Source organism: Oncorhynchus mykiss, chromosome 12, assembly GCF_013265735.2.
Source record: "Oncorhynchus mykiss isolate Arlee chromosome 12, USDA_OmykA_1.1, whole genome shotgun sequence".
Classification (NCBI taxonomy): Eukaryota; Metazoa; Chordata; class Actinopteri; order Salmoniformes; family Salmonidae; genus Oncorhynchus; species Oncorhynchus mykiss.
Window position 1 is genome coordinate 30,520,854 of NC_048576.1, and position 15,915 is coordinate 30,536,768.

General features: G+C 43.9%; 2 protein-coding genes across 7 annotated transcripts; both read left to right on the plus strand.

Annotated features, from left to right (window-relative positions):
• The first annotated feature begins 1,807 nt into the window (after positions 1 to 1,807).
• On the plus strand, positions 1,808 to 6,497 carry serpinf2 (serine (or cysteine) peptidase inhibitor, clade F, member 2). Of its 4 annotated transcripts, none has more exons than XM_021622441.2 (8): positions 1,808 to 1,990; positions 3,353 to 3,442; positions 3,568 to 3,766; positions 3,881 to 4,024; positions 4,179 to 4,367; positions 4,476 to 4,618; positions 4,829 to 5,033; positions 5,628 to 6,497. In XM_021622441.2, exons 2-8 carry the CDS (start codon positions 3,386 to 3,388, stop codon positions 6,002 to 6,004), a joined length of 1,314 nt encoding a protein of 437 aa, XP_021478116.2. In that variant the 5' UTR covers positions 1,808 to 1,990; positions 3,353 to 3,385; the 3' UTR covers positions 6,005 to 6,497.
• A 568-nt stretch (positions 6,498 to 7,065) lies between these two features.
• LOC110537421 (pigment epithelium-derived factor) lies at positions 7,066 to 12,076 on the plus strand. 3 transcript variants are annotated; one of them, XM_021623447.2, is made up of 8 exons: positions 7,066 to 7,234; positions 9,640 to 9,715; positions 10,022 to 10,211; positions 10,313 to 10,471; positions 10,577 to 10,780; positions 10,866 to 11,005; positions 11,143 to 11,353; positions 11,458 to 12,076. In XM_021623447.2, exons 2-8 carry the CDS (start codon positions 9,653 to 9,655, stop codon positions 11,706 to 11,708), a joined length of 1,218 nt encoding a protein of 405 aa, XP_021479122.2. In that variant the 5' UTR covers positions 7,066 to 7,234; positions 9,640 to 9,652; the 3' UTR covers positions 11,709 to 12,076. The 3 variants fall into 3 exon arrangements, with proteins under 3 accessions (XP_021479122.2, XP_021479123.2, XP_021479124.2); XM_021623448.2 differs by having other exon boundaries at positions 7,072 to 7,234; positions 9,652 to 9,715; XM_021623449.2 differs by lacking the exon at positions 7,066 to 7,234 and adding an exon at positions 7,367 to 7,388 and having other exon boundaries at positions 9,652 to 9,715.
• The last annotated feature ends 3,839 nt before the right edge of the window (positions 12,077 to 15,915 follow it).

The window sequence follows — 15,915 nt, forward strand, 5'->3', positions numbered from 1 at the left end:
AACACTTTTGAGTGGCATTCTTGTGCGTGTGTGAGTGAGTGTGTGTGCGAGCTAGAGAGAGAAAAAATGTTGAGTAGCATTTATACTTAAACATTAACTTAGAAAAAATAGGAAAATAAACACGGCTCTCTGAAACTAGAATGTACTGTATTCTGAGAGAGACATAAGGGGGAGGAGAGAGATAGATACATAGATAGATAGGGTTTCCTTGGAACAGCAGTACACACACACACACACACACACACACACACACAGACACACACACAGACACACACACACACACACACACACACACACACACACACACACACATTATTTGACTTCAGATCCTACACTGCCACCCTATGGCCATTTTTGTACATACACTCAGTCCTTAACATGATATGTCACTTGAAACGGCCAACATGGTCTGAGAAATTAGAGTTGAAACAGAGATAATTTTCTTCAATTTTATTTGAACATGGAAAACCCCTTGCAGATGATCCTTCATACAATATGGCCAATCATCTTCTTCATTGTCAGTGTAATCCAATCAGTGAAAACCTCCTTTCCCGCATTTCAGAGCCAGGATTTCAATGAGCAGAAGGCTACTTGTTCTCTGCAGTCAGCTATTTGTAGCAGGTAAAGGTCTAAATCAGTTATGCTGACAGATTCCTGCCTGTATACATAACATAATCAATTGGCTTGTGAGTTAACATGTGGGGGCTGTGAGGTGGTGTCCTTTATACTACCCTAATGGAAGGCAGTAAACAGACAGTCACCCCAAACCACCCCAAGGGGGCTGAGCAGGTGATGGCCTGATTCACAGGTGCATTGTGGGGTGGCAACGGCTGTGCCAAGGTCTTGTGTGGGCATAGGGCTGGAATGGGGCGGCCTGTGCAAGAAAAACAATATCCCCCACCCCCTCCCCAAACGACACCCTCTGTGTTTACTCTATTTTACCTAAAGGGCTCGCTAGAGACAGAGGATAAGGATTAGGCCCAAAATGGTGTAATAGCAACTCTGATTCATATAAAAACAATCTACAGTGCTTATGTTGGGTTTCCTCCATTAGGGCTGATAGAGGGAGACACAGTGTTGTAAATAAAGTCCATGCATGTATTAATAAAATTGGAACATATCAACTCTCATGGTCACAGACACTTCAGTAGGCGGACATTTGACATTTGCCACTGTCGTAGAGCTATCTGTGAGGGTTTCCAAACTCTTTCTAGGAAAATGTGTTTGTAGGTCAGAGAGAGTAATATCACAATCCAAACTACACCCCGCATCTTTCTCTGAGATAAATAGAGACATTTAGGCTGTGTTTACACAGGCAGCCCAATTCTGGTATTTCCCCCACTAATTGGTCTTTTGACATCAGATCTTTGGACATTTGATCTTATTTGGAGCTGATATGATTGGTCAAAAAAATATTACTGACAATAATATCAGCATTCTGCTGCCTGTGTAAAAGCTGCCATAGACGTCCTTACTAGTCTGGTAGATATTAAGATTCTCATTGTAAGGGTCCCCCTTATTTGGACATTTCAAAATGCATCTGTCCTCCTCCCTCAGGGATACCACTGATCTGATGAGAGCAGAAAGGTGAAAATATTGTGCTACTGGGAACTTTTACATGAATTGCACCTGCTAAATGTTTCAGATCAGTGATATGTCTGTGAAATGAGGGAAGGAAGGAAAGAGAGAAGGAATGAGAGAGGGAAGGAATGATGCTGCTCAGTGCTCTCTGTCCGGGTTGCAGAGCCAAAGCTCTTATAAAGACAGATTGGACCTGTGGGTCACATTTTCTGGTAGAGTAGTCGCTCTGCTGAATCAATGCAGGGTTGAACATTAACTGGCCAATGAGGGGGCTGACAATGTAGAATACTGTGCACTACAGGATCCAGCTAAGGGAACACTCACCGTGCCTGTCTGTCTGTCTCTCTGTCTGTCTATATCCTAATCCTTTTTGCCTATATTACCTATCCCCTGACCAAACATCGGCTGGGTAAGTTTTTACCATCTCGATTTTCTCTTTGATAGAGGCTTGGAAGGGATTGTGGCGTTAGGGAGTCGGTAGGTTTATTGGCACAGTGCATGAAACCATATACTTCTACTGTAGTAAGTGCTTTTTATTTAAAGCTATTTGGACCATGTATGGCTGTAGCTATTTGTTTACTAGTGATATAATAATAGCACAAACTGTTTTTTGTAAATAAGACTACAGAGCCAGTTGTAAATGTAAATGTACACTAAAATCACCAATCAATAAATATCCCCACTACCACTATTTCTACTACGTCTATGAACGCTAATGATTCTATGCAGAGTCATATATTTATCTATATATATATAGATATATATATATATATATAGATATATAGATATATAGATATAGATATAGATAAAAATGGTATATATATATATATATATATATATATATATATATATATATATATATATATATATATATATGATACAGGTTGCAGTAGTGAGGCCAGTGTTTGCTGTTTGTGGACTTTAGAAGTAAAACAGAAACCTTTGGCCCTCTGACAAACACTTGTGGTCCCAGAGCAAAACACCACCCATCTCTGCACTGTAGAACCAGGCTTATGCTGCGCCACACTGACCACTAGCCAAGAAATCCTGCTTTTGATTGGCTCTCTTTTCCTCTCAGCCAATCAGTGGTCCCATGTCCAGCAGCAATAGGTAATGTGTTATTGCTCTGTAAAAGTGAGTGGTTCAATAATTGCTATGCATTGATAATCACTGTTATTGAATCTTAAATATCAAAGTTACTGTGACAGGGTAGGAACCATCGTTTCGGTCCATGTTTCCCAGGGGACTATAATTGGTGTTGAACATGTAAATGTATAAAAGCACCGTAGAGTCCTTTTCATGTTAGAGCTTGGTACTGGAACAGTCATTGTTTGGAAAGGTGGTGTGATGTCAAGTGTTAATTCTGTGAGCAACCATTTTTGTGCACATGTTCATGCTGTCTGGGAAGAAGTGTTTGGCGTGTGGCCATTGTTCTGGAAAGTTGTTTCCAGTTGATTTGTGTTGGGAGAGGCTTTGTTAGTTTTGGATCTAAGCAGTGTCCTCCCTTATTAAGGGAAGTGTTGGTTGTCACTGTTTTTTGGTCACTGTGTAACTTAATTTGGTCAATCTAGTCATGTGAAGGCACTGTTGCACTTTAGAAAGGAACTGAGACCCAAGAACCTTTGGGTATCCATGCTGTGTTTTTTTATGCGTACTTATCTATTTCTATACAAGCAAACCTAACTTAAAATTTAAAAAAAAAAAAAGTTATATCTGCCCCAGCCTTTCCTCTAAATGGGCCTTGAACCTGTAACCTTACATTATTGTACAGGTTTGTTCTGTTTTGCAGGCTATCTGTTGGGATATGGTGCTGTATCTGGCTGTGCTCTTGCTGCTCTGCCTCTGTCGGCAGGGACTAACTGTAAGAGGGCCAACTGTAACCCTACCCTGAAACACATCAACCTTTCTTAAATATCTAACCTTTTTAGCACCCTAACCCTACTCTGGTCTTTAGTCTAACCCCTAGACTGTCTCTCGCTCTTTCAGGATGAAACTGGTATGGTAGCTCCTGAGGACCACTCCTGTGGAGAGCAGGTGTTCAGACAGGAGGCCTGGCGGTCAGTAGGAGGTGCTATTGAGAGACTGGGCCGGCAACTACTGGACAGCCTGCAGGCAGGGCCGGAGCAGCCCAATGTCATCATATCACCCTTAAGTGTGGCCCTCGCACTAGCACAGCTATCACTGGGTGAGGCGTGTGAGAGATCATGTATAATGTTAAGAGTGTATAGCTGAGATTGTATGTGCGCGTTAACTTTGATCTCCAAGACTTAATGTGCTCAACATGGTCGTTGCCCCTCAGGAGCTCACAACGAGACCCAGAAGTTGCTGCTCAGTTCTCTACATGCCCACACTGTACCCTGCTACCATCACACCCTGGGCAGCCTGCTCCAACACCTCACCAACACTTCCCTACAGGTGGCCACACGCATGTACCTGCGCCCAGGTGTGTGCTTCCAGGATGAGTAGATGTCAGCGCTGCAGCTCTGTACCAGAAAATGGCAATCTACTAACATAATTATAAAGCACATCCATTGTAACTGCTGTAAAGGTCTTACCACTTTGACACTTGGTATATGTTGTGTTCACCTCTCTCTCAGAGTTTGAGGTGTACCAGTCCTTTATTGCAGAATCCCTGCGTAGGTACAGATCAGAGCCTGCCCCCCTGATCTCAGTGGAGGAGGTCAACCGATGGGTGGAGGAGGCCACCAAAGGTCACATGACCAATTTCCTGCCCAGTATTCCGCACGACATGGTGCTAATGCTTATCAATGCTGTGCATTTCAAAGGTATGACTTTTAACTCCCTGTCTTTAAAATAAAGGTTTGGAAACTGTACACCATACAGCAGTGTCTACCCTTTACAACTGTGGCTTGTTCTCCTGTTGTCTCTGGTAGGTGAGTGGGAGGCTCGCTTTGACCCTCAGCTAACACAGAAAGGGGAATTCTACCTGGACAACAAAAACTTTGTCCATGTGGACATGATGCGCTCAGCCAAGTACCCACTGAGCCTGTTAGAAGATGGGGAGCTTGGAGCTCAGGTGAGCTGGGCTGGCTGTTCTGCACTGTTGCTGTTCTGCACTGTTGTCTTAAATTTCTATATTTTTGACATCCTCCTACTGGAGATTCGTTTTGCTCCTGAAACATTGATAATAAATACTGTCCTTGTCCACCTTTCTTTTAATATTTACAGTGCAGTTTGTGCATTATCCCATTCTAAAATATATCTCCCACCCCCCTTCTGTTTGCAGGTTGCACGTTTTCCGTTTAAGGGAAACACCAGCTTCCTAGTAGTGATGCCGTTGCCAGGAAGAGGAAATGTGTCATCGCTGGTGGCCAAGCTAAACATCTCGGACCTGTACAGGCGTCTACCTCAGGAGAGCACCATGCAGGTCCAACTGCCAAAGTTCACCCTGCAGTACCGTCAAGAGCTACAGGAGGCGCTGTCCAGCATGGGTGAGCACAGAAGTGGTCTAGGAAATTCCAGACCTAGGACCATTGCACTAGGTCTGGGAGTCATGTTGGATTTTCTTGGCCAATTCGGCGTGGGTGCTATTCAGACAGACGACACTCCAAACAAATCACAAGTTTGGGTAGGCGGTGCAAAAACTAAATGAATAATCCCCTCAAACATGAGGTGTACACACAATGCGGTCATTTTTGCCACAGCCGGTCAGTGGTTGTAAGCTTGTAACGCTAATGTCATGGCGCATGCAAACTACTCAGCTAGGAACTTGCGGAGAATCAACTAACTGCCGGAGATGTTTGCGGCAGGGCTCTGGATGGATTTTCCGGCAGCCAACTCCGCTCTTTCCTGTCTGCCAAACTGACATTTTGTCTTAATACTGATGTGAAATCTGGAACATTGGTAATTTGTGGGAAGCATCCAGTCTGTCTAGAGACTAGCAGAGAAAGGTCAATAGTTTTGGCTGCAAGTTTTTCCCCTCAGGTCTGAAACTATTCCATGAGTCAGGTGAGCTAGAAACAGGTGTTTTACATCAGTCAACAGTGTAGGATGGATGAATGCTCAATCAATCTCTTCTCTCTCAGGTTTGGGATCTCTGTTCTCTGGTCCTGATCTGTCCGGTATATCGGCGGTTCCTCTGCAGGTGTCCAGTGTGCGTCACGCTTGCGGGGTGGAGCTCAGTGAGGAAGGGGCCGACGCATCTGCAGCCACCTCTGTTACCATAATGCGCTCCGTTCCCATCTTCTTTGTAAACTCCCCCTTTCTGTTTGCCCTGGTAGACCACACCTCCCTTGCTCCCCTCTTCCTGGGCACTGTCACTAACCCTGCCCCTGACACCAGCCCGATGCACATTGACAGTCAACTCGGTGATGATCCCCATGGCAACAATACCCAAAGTGACAGCACTAATAGTAACAATGTACAGAGTGACGGTCCCCATAGCAGCAACAATGTACTTTGACCAGCCATAGTGAGAATGCAGTGTGGCGCCTCGGCACCCCCTGAATGAAGTGGAGGGGGAACTCCAACAACCAAGTGGCAGGGCAAAGATCCTGTGCCAACCCCTCTCATACAGTTCCTTCCTAAACCAACTTTGGTTGGGGCAGGCTGGGCATCAGGCTGGGCATCAATCTCTCACTTTTCTGCCCTGAACAATACAGCCCAACCAGCCGGTCACATATGGATCCTAGCCCTCATATAGCAAATCCATTGACACAGTTCCCAGACCAACATCAACCCCAGCCCCTATGCCTAGACACCTGACTTCTCAGTCCCTCCCCACTGTATGCCCCTGGATTTAGGAGAGACCATGGACCTGTCCCATACTACTGTGTGGATGAATACTCAAATTTGTTGCCATTTTCACACTTGGTTGTGCACTGTCTTACACTATTTGTGCTTTGATCTGATTATTCCCACCTCTGGTATTGATTAAAGAAAAGGGATGAAGTCAATGTCTTAGTAGTGGATGTGATCATGTTACTGGAGTTTTGGTATAAGAACTGATTATTTTATTTTAAATGGGCTTATGCTAGGCCTTATACCCCAACTTATTTAAATAATCAGGAATCGCTATTTCCTGGTTGCTAAAATTCTAGTAGTTTTCTTAATTTCAGTTTGACAAAACAAGCAAGTATAGTGCAGATAATCATTGTACCATCTAAACCAGTGAAATATATTTTCTAGAACCAAAAATACTGATATCAGCTGTTTGGCGCTGGTGTACAAAAGTAAAAGACAAGAAATAGAAGCATAGAAATAAAATGCATCTCCCGTATTTTAGACTTGCTTTCAATGAGTGACAGATCTATAACTAAGGTCTGATTTTGATTGGGTCGCCCAAAAAGTTACATATTGCAGAATTAACTCTTCTCCAGCACATTCTTGCGATTCAAAAAAATAATTCACGTTTTAGGTCAATTGATTGCGCGTGAAATTTGACATACTGTTATGTTAGGGCAGTGAAGGAGAGAAGGGACCATGAATGTGCCTTTCGCTCAAAGCAGCCATCCGGCTTCTTGCTAAACCCAACCGGCTACATCCTCTGCTACGTCAGAGCAGGGAGGGGGAAAGTTGGCTCCACGGCTCTCATACACCGCTGTGTGCGTCGCCCCGCTATATTCAGCACTACGCGAGAGACGGCTGCTGAAGACACACGGGCGGGCGACGTGGCCCATATTCGCGCTGAAAGGTTAGTCGCGTTTACGCATCATATGGGATGTTTTATCAAGTTCGATTGCACGGAATGAAAGACTCGGGCACTAAACCTTAACGGTATTTTCTTTTCTCCAGTCAGAACCTCCTGTGCAACATTTACAGAACGGAGTAGACCTAGTAACACTTTAGTAAGCAGGACTTGTTTTTTTGTAAAGCTTTTTAATCAGGCTTTGTAGTGTTATGGTGTTTTGAAGCCTTCCTTTTATGATAAATCTCCATATCAGGAGTGAATAATCCATGCTTTTGACTTAAGTGCACAATGTTATGGTGAATTTGGTCCACTGGTCCCTTTTCTTTTCCAGTAGGCTACTTTTCACTGGTAACAGAATTTCCATACAAGCTGCTGAGCAGGGCGCCAAGGGAAACACGCCAAGACTAACCTTTTCCAGAGCCCAAACAACTTATTGAATTGTCCCTGTTTTTAGTCAGTTCTATATCACAGTAAACACTCAAGATGGTTTGAATCAACTGCAAACCTATCTAATAGAGAAAATACTAAAGACATGTCTAGACTCCATATGCAAGGTGATAGAGCAATTGAAGAACACTGTGCACATAGTGGTCCGTACCTCAGGACCTGCAGGATAGACATTCTCATGGCAGGAGATTAATTGTTCGTGGCCTGAAAGTATGGGAGTCAATAGATGTGAGTGTGTAGGAGAGCAGTGGTTTGGTGTCCAAACAACTTTTTGTGCCACCCCCCCAAAAAAGAAAAAAAAGATGACCTATAGTATCATTAGCCAAACATTGTGGTAATTTACCATGCTTGATTGTGTATGGTTGTGTGGTAGAGGGCAGCCTCAGTACAGAGAGGTGGTCTCTCTGTGGGTTTGGCTGGCTTCTTTGGGTGGGAAAGAGATGAAGTGCCTGGGTTAACCATCAGGCCTGCAGAGAGGGGGCGGAGAAGAAGAAAGGAATTGAGAGAAGTGTGTGTGGTCTGAGGTTCAGTGATGGATGTTTCTTTTCATCAGGAAAGCCAGGAGAAGCTCAATGACAACCAGATGTGCTGGGGGAACAAGAGAGTATGTGTGTGTGTGGGTAAAAGAGAACGTGAGAGGGAGAAGGAAAGAATGAGCGGGGGTGTTGGGAGTGAGAACTGGCAGAGTTATACTACTATTCTGTGTTTGTGTGTGGTCTGAAAAATCATCCTCCTCAAACTCTCCATAATCTCCTGTCACCTTTCACTTTGTCACTTCTCTGTCTGTGTCAATGAGTCTGCTCACCTCTCTGGACTCTGTATGACCCTATTCAACCCACAAAGCTCATTAACATTACTAGCTGTGTTAGTGTGACTAGCTAGTAAACCGGTGTGAACAGTCTGCCTCTGCTTGTGTTGTGCGTTAGCTACACTGTGTGTGTGGAGAGCCAGAAGTTTGGGATATATTACATGGTTTACACGCTACCCAAACCGGACCCGTCACGTGCGCAAGCATTGCAAAATAAATGTACACACACATGTTATTCGATCATTGCACCCACAATGCTTGCACGCACCAACGAGCGTCTGCGTTGGCCAGCGCCAAAATAGAAGTTGCTTCTATTTGTGACGCCGAACATTGCGTTCGGCGTCACAAATAGAAGCAACTTCTATTTTGGCGCTGGCCAACGCAGACGCTCGTGCAAGTCCTGCCTCCCATTTCCTCATTGTCTTTTAGAAGCATATACCCACATGCCATCTCCTCATTGGTTATACCCACGTGGGTGATTGAAAGATGAACTGAGGTCAGATGGTCAGTTGTGGTAATTAGATGCCATATAAAGTCCAAAGAAGAAAAAGCCTGGAAGGAGGAGAGTTGACTAGAAACGATTCGGTTGACCGTTTTCTGTGAAGATTAATTGTCGGAGTAGTGAACCTTGTGCATTTCAGGTAAAATAACAACCCAGGACAAATTAGCTAGCAACTGCAAGCTAGCTAGCTAAATTGCCATAAATGTTTAATGCTTTTCGACCTGTCCCCAAATTAATATAATTGGTTCAGAGTTTGTTTTGATATTTCAACCTGTGTGTCGTGATCACGTTTGGTGTAGGGGGACAAAATACATTTTCGCATGACTGCACGCACAGACTGTTTGGGCATGGTTTCAGTCTCTGCTCAGTAAGAGGAAGAAACGGAGCTCAGTTTGAACACACAAACATGTAAACATCACCGCCTAGTGAGAGCAAGAAAAGAAGAGGGAAAAGAAGAGATGCTGACAGGATTTATCACAAGTTAAAACTACATTCTCCCACAGGAGCCCTGCAGCCACTCACAGTCAAAAAATCTGACTCACACACTATGGGCCAGTTTCCCTGACACAGATTAAGCCTAGGCCCTGGACTAAAAAGCATTCTCAATGGAGAGAGAGTGTATGTTTGAATAATAATGTGTGTGTAATTGAGTTTGTGTTGCAGGATGATGCGGACGACCCTGTTGCTGTGTTTGGGGTTCCTCCTCTCCCTCTCTTATGCTCAGTTGGTGAGACCACTCCACATCGCTGTTTTCACTCTCAATTCTTTCTTATGCTCTCAGGTCTTTTATTCACTCCGTCCCTTTGGCTTTCCTATTCTACACTTCATCTCACATCTTCCTCTAGTAGATTCACCACAGTCTTTCCATCTCTACGTCCCTCCATTTTCATTCTGGCTTGCCAATTCCGAACAGCATCACTCTTTGTCACATCACTTCTCTATCTCCTTATTTTTCTCATTCTCCATGAACAAGCCATGTCAATAACCCTCCTCTCTCTCTTCCTGTGTCTTTCAATTGACCAATCCCATGCAGTTGGAGACAGAGGAGGCGGGAGGGGAAGAGGAAGCTGTGGAGCTCTTTACCACGCCCAGAGCAAAGATGGCCGCTGCCACCTCTGACTTCGGCTACAACCTGTTCCGGGCCTTGGCGGGTCGCAACCCAAAGACTAACGTGTTCCTGGCCCCCATCAGCATCTCTGCAGTGCTCACTCAGCTATCCATGGGTTAGTAAGCCTCAGCACTGTTATACTTTATATCACTGTCTGCTATTTATCTGGTATTTAATTGGCAAATTTGTAATTACATATTGATCTCTCTCTCTCAGGAGCGTCTCCGGATCATTCAGAGAAGTGGTTATACAGAGCTCTGAGGTATCACACCCTGCAGGACCCTCAGCTCCATGACACACTCCGAGACCTACTTGCATCACTCAGAGCACCTGGCAAAGGCCTCAGCATCGCTGCACGTGTCTACCTGGCCCGCAGTGAGTGTGTGTGTGTGTAAGCATGCATGTGTCTCAGATCATTTTGATCAGTCTGTGTGTGTTTTGATTATGTGTATGTTTGTTGACCTGTGTGTATCTCTCTAGGATTGCGTCTGAAGCAGGAATACTTTGGAGTGGTGGAGAAGCAGTATGGGGTGCGGCCCAAGACTCTGATGGGCGGGGCTAAAGATGTGAATGAGATCAATGATTGGGTCAAACAGCAGACGGGCGGCAAGGTCGACCGCTTCATGTCCAAGGCCCTGGGACGGAACTCTGGTGTGGTTCCTCTTGGCGCAGCCTACTTCAAAGGTAAGGACAGTCTGTCTGCAGTCCAATTCTCTACCTTTCTCCCCAAAGTGTGCAGTCGTTTATGGGATGCTGTTTGTGTGTGTAGTGAAGTGGATGACTCGGTTCAGCAAGAGTGGAGTGATGGAGGACTTCCAGCTTGTTGGAGAGGCTCCTGCCCGCATTTCCATGATGCAGCAGGACAATTACCCAGTGAAGATGGGTGTAGACCCAGACCTGGGCTGTACAGTGAGTACAGATGCAGTATATTCAGCAGTTATGCTTTTTCCAGTGGTCATTACTTTCTTAACTAGCCAGTTATCAAGTTTGCCTCAGGGAAAACATTTATTGATGACCCCCCACACTCCCTCTCCCTTTCTCTCCAGATTGCTCAGATCCAGATGCAGGATGATGTCAGCATGTTTGTGTTCCTTCCTGATGATGTCACTCAGAACATGACCTTGGTGGAGGAGAGCCTGACAGCTGAGTTTGTTCAGGACCTCTCCATGACCCTTCACCCCGTGCAGACGGCCCTCACACTGCCTGTCCTAAAATTCAGCTACTCTACTGACCTCCTGCCACTGCTCACTGACCTGGGTGAGTTTCTTCTCCTCCCTCCTATCTTCCTCTCACTCCCTCTCGGTCTTCATTTTGCTCTTCTGCCTTCACATCTCTCATATCCTCTTTCTCCATCTCTCCAGGTCTCGACGAATTTCTGGCAGACACGGACCTGACCAAGATCACGTCTCAGGTGGCAAAACTCAGCAGCCTCAATCATAAGGTTGTCATGGAGATGGCCCCAGAGGGCACCCAGTATGCCAGCTCCCACCCCGCCTCCACACCCCTTTCGTACTGCGTGGACCATCCCTTCCTGTTCCTGGTGAGGGATGAGGCCTCGGGGGCACTACTCTTTATTGGCAAGGTGGTCAACCCACGCAATCTGAGGATATAAACACAGACACACACTGCATTCTAAGCAGGTCCTAGGAGGGTATCAGCCATCGTTAAGCTTAAGCTTCTTTGTGTCATAAATGCACAATATGAGAGGGTGGATAAGCAGCTAGATTTACCCATTGATCATATAATACAGTTTCTTAATCATGTATGAAAACCATGCATACCATTCAGACTACAAGTTCAGACCAAAAGTCTGAACACTCACAACTGATAGTCTCAAGTTGTTTTCAGGGAAAATAATTTGTGATTGAAAAGTACACCTCTCATAATATTTAAATAAAGGCACATACTTTAACCCCCCAAAAATACTCTTCATAATATTGTCAACTGCGATGCAATAAATAAACATTGAAGTTAAGTCTTTCTGTTTGTCTGTCTGACTCCATAGAGGGAGTTGTATAACTTTATCCAGTTGACATACAATAGCTGCTTCCAGTAAAGGGTTATTTTGGAAAGAAATTGGACTCTTGGATGTTCTTTCCTTAGCTATTGTGCTGGTAAACAAAATTAAAGGACGAACACAAACATATGTGACCGACCGCCTTGATTCGGTCTTATGTTGCATAATTTGAAATTGTGTTTTTTACATTGGATAAAAGCAGAGACACAGAGCTACAAAATTGTATTTCATACACTGCATTTGAGGAACAATGGGAAAGTAATTCTGCTTTGAAAGTTGATTAACTTAACCTCACTTTTGAGAAAATGGCCTTTGAATGTTTTGGTACCTACTGGAGAGCTGCATCATTCACACACTCTTAAGCTTTAGCCGAGCGTTCTGTCCTAACAACGACGACAACAGTCAAGCACCCAAGCTAACGTTGGCTAGCTACTTCCAGACACAAATGAGAGAACAGCTCACTGACCATTTTCTCGCCCTTGCAGAGCTGGTTAGGCTGCTTTTATGTTACCCAGAGCTTTGGTGACTGCAACTCTGCAACAATTTACACTTTTTTTGACAACGTTTACAGACACCGGCTATATTCAACGGGTGTTGAGCATTCGTAAATTTGTCAGTTATTCTGCGCTCTGGCACACTAGGAGTAGATAGCCAGAGCGAATTTACCAGCTACGTCTATCAACGATTGTCGCAGTGAATTTCTATTGAAATGGATACTTGCGTAGTGGAGTCTTTTGTTAAGACATGTAGCTAGTTAGATAACTAAAAAATGAGCCATAATCCCAACTCATGATGTTACTACCCAGCATTAATCTGCAGGTAGCTAACCAACCAGGTTCAATGTTAGCTAGCTAACATTAGGCTATAACTAGCAAAGCAAATGGCTCTGAGATACAAATAATAAGATCATACACATAACATTAGTGAGTGAGCTAGCCAGCTAACTTTAGCTAGCTAGCTAACAGTACACTTTAACTTGAGACTTTGTCAAAATTAGAAATGTGTCATATCTGAAAATGAAGCTGCTAGACTATCTTACCCGTCATACATCTTGAATGGACGCCTCTCCCTGTCATGGTTGCCCTTCTACTATGCCAGTGGTTCCCAAACTTTTTATAGTCCCGTACCTCTTCAAACATTCAACCTCCATCAGTGTACCTCCTCTACCACCAGGGTCAGCAAACTCTCAAATGTTGTTTTTTTGCCATCATTGTAAGCCTGCCACACACACACAATATACGATACATTTATTATACATAAGAATGAGTGTGAGTTTTTGTCACAACCCGGCTCTTTGGACGTGACAAAGAGCTCTTATATGACCAGGGCACAAATAATAATCAATAATATTGCTCTTTATTTAACCATCTTACATATAAAGCCTTTTTGTTCATTGAAAATTGTGAACAACTCACCACAGGTTAATGAGAAGGGTGTGCTTGAAAGGATGCACATAACTCTGCAATGTTGGGTTGTATTGGAGAGAGTCTCAGTCTTAAAGAATTTTCCACACACAGTCTGTGCCTGTATTTAGTTTTCATGCTAGTGAGGGCCGAGAATCCACAATCACATACAGTACTGTTCAAAAGTTTAGGGTCACCTTAGAAATGTCCTTGTTTTTGAAAGAAAATAAAAACAATTGTCCATTAAATTGATCAGAAATACAGTGTAGACATTGTTAATGTTGTAAATGACTATTGTAGCTGGAAACGGCAGATTTTTTATTGAATATCTACGGAGGCCCATTATCAGCAACCATCACTCCTGTGTTCCAATGGCACGTTGTGTTAGCTAATCCAAGTCTATCAGTTTAAAAGGCTAATTGGTCATTAGAAAACCCTTTTGCAATTATGTTAGCACAGCTGAAAACTGTTGTGCTCATTAAAGAAGCAATAAAACTGGCCTTCTTTAGACAAGTTGAGTATCTGGAGCGTTAGCATTTGTGGGCTCGATTACAGGCTCAAAATGGCCAGAAACAAAGACATTTCTTCTGCAACTCATCAGTCTATTCTTGTTCTGAGAAATTAAGGCTATTCCATGTGAGATATTGCCAAGAAACTGAAGATCTCGTACAACGCGGTGTGCTACTCCCTTCACAGAACAGCGCAAACTGTCTCTAACCAGAATAGAAAGAGGAGATTTTCACGATTGAGCTGTTGTGGGAGCAGCTTGACCTTATGGTACGTAAGAAGAGCCCATCAAGCCAATCCAACATGTAGGAGGTGCTTCAGAAAGCATGGGGTGAAATCTCTTCAGATTACCTCAACAAACTGAAAATTTGAATGCCAATGTCTGCAAGGCTTTAATTGCTGCAAATGGACGATTCTTTGACGAAAGTCAAGTTTGAAGGACAACATCTCGACTATATTTCATATTCATTTTGCAACTCATTTCATGTATGTTTTCATGGAAAACAAGGGCATTTCTAAGTGACCCCAAACTTTTGAACGGTAGTGTAGGTACGTGTTTGCAAAGGGCATCAGTGTCTTAACAGCAAGATTTGCCAAGGCAGGATACTCTGAGCGCTGCTGAGTATCTCGGTGGATACTGCAGTGTACCCAAGTGGCGTCGGGAGCAACTGCTTGCACGCGCGTTACCACTCCACTATGTCTCCCTGTCATGGCTTTTGCACCATCAGTACAGATACCAAAAATGGCAGCAGCTACGTTTGGCTACTTATGGACCGTTAGTGGAATTCCCGCGATAGAGTAACGGTTAATGTGATTGTATGTTAATTATTTGACTAGGCTACCTGTATTTGACATTGTGTTGTTATTACGATGAACACCTAGATGGCTTAATTTTATTTTTGGCAGTGAAACAAGGCAATTTAGGCGCGGGAATAAAACTCACCCAAATGTATAGCCCCATCTGACATTATAAATGTACTGTTTGAAAATGTGATGAGATTATTTTTTTTTTACATTTAAAAAAAGTGAATTTAATTTTTATTTGGCAAACCCCTGACGGCATTGCGCGTACCCCAGTTTGGGAATACCTATACTACGTGATACATAAAAAAAGCCATGTTAGACAGGATTACCTACACATACTGACCAACTCAAATAGACAGAAGCGAGCTATATGGCAAACCAATCCGAACGCCTCTCTCGGCATGTCCAGCCCACTCATTATCTCAGCCAATCATGGATAGGAGGTTGCTGTTTTTTTTCTGTGGCTAAACCAACTAGGCTCGTAATTTAACAATTGTATTCATATTTACATGGCATACACGTCTGTTATTAAGGCACATGGAAGTTCACATGTTCCAGAAGGCATTTCTACCAAAAAACGCATTTTGATAAAAGGAAATGTACGTTCAAATGCCTCTCCTGTGAAGTAGTGACGTGGAACATATGCCTTGCTTTCTGGAACGGGTCACATATACTCTTCTCCTTCTTCTCTGTACGTCAGAGCATCTTTCAAATTAAACATAGATGAAGTGTGTGTGTGTGTGTGTTTGCATGAAGTCTTGTTTCTTGTACGAGCTGATTCGAAATACATTTTCCATGTTTGGGAAGAGATTCCTGTGGCCACGGTAACCCTCCCCAGAACAAACACAACCAAAGCCATGCCTGGAAGACATCAGTCGCTGATTAGAGGGGAACAATTAAAAAATGCAGTGGAACTGGCTTCGAGATCCAGAGTTAAGTATGAAGGCGTGAATCATGACTCACTCTCTCTCTCCATGCCACCCCTCTCAGGCCCCCATTGTGGCCACTAGAGGGAGCCCTTTATCAGGGACAGCGCTGAGGAGGCAGAGAGAGAACAGGAGGAGAGTAATTCATAGTAATTCATATCC

What these genes read in the sequence shown, in the direction of transcription:
- serpinf2 (XM_036936701.1), top strand. Translation starts at nt 2,881, where the DNA reads ATGTTAGAGCTTGGTACTGGAACAGTCATTGTTTGGAAAGGTGGTGTG. An exon ending in TCTGTCGGCAGGGACTAACT is followed by an intron (nt 3,443 to 3,567) that starts GTAAGAGGGCCA and finishes TCGCTCTTTCAG; the next exon opens with GATGAAACTGGTATGGTAGC. An exon ending in ATGGGGAGCTTGGAGCTCAG is followed by an intron (nt 4,619 to 4,828) that starts GTGAGCTGGGCT and finishes TTCTGTTTGCAG; the next exon opens with GTTGCACGTTTTCCGTTTAA.
- LOC110537421 (XM_021623447.2), top strand. Translation starts at nt 9,653, where the DNA reads ATGATGCGGACGACCCTGTTGCTGTGTTTGGGGTTCCTCCTCTCCCTC. An exon ending in GCTCACTCAGCTATCCATGG is followed by an intron (nt 10,212 to 10,312) that starts GTTAGTAAGCCT and finishes TCTCTCTCTCAG; the next exon opens with GAGCGTCTCCGGATCATTCA. An exon ending in TGGCGCAGCCTACTTCAAAG is followed by an intron (nt 10,781 to 10,865) that starts GTAAGGACAGTC and finishes TTGTGTGTGTAG; the next exon opens with TGAAGTGGATGACTCGGTTC.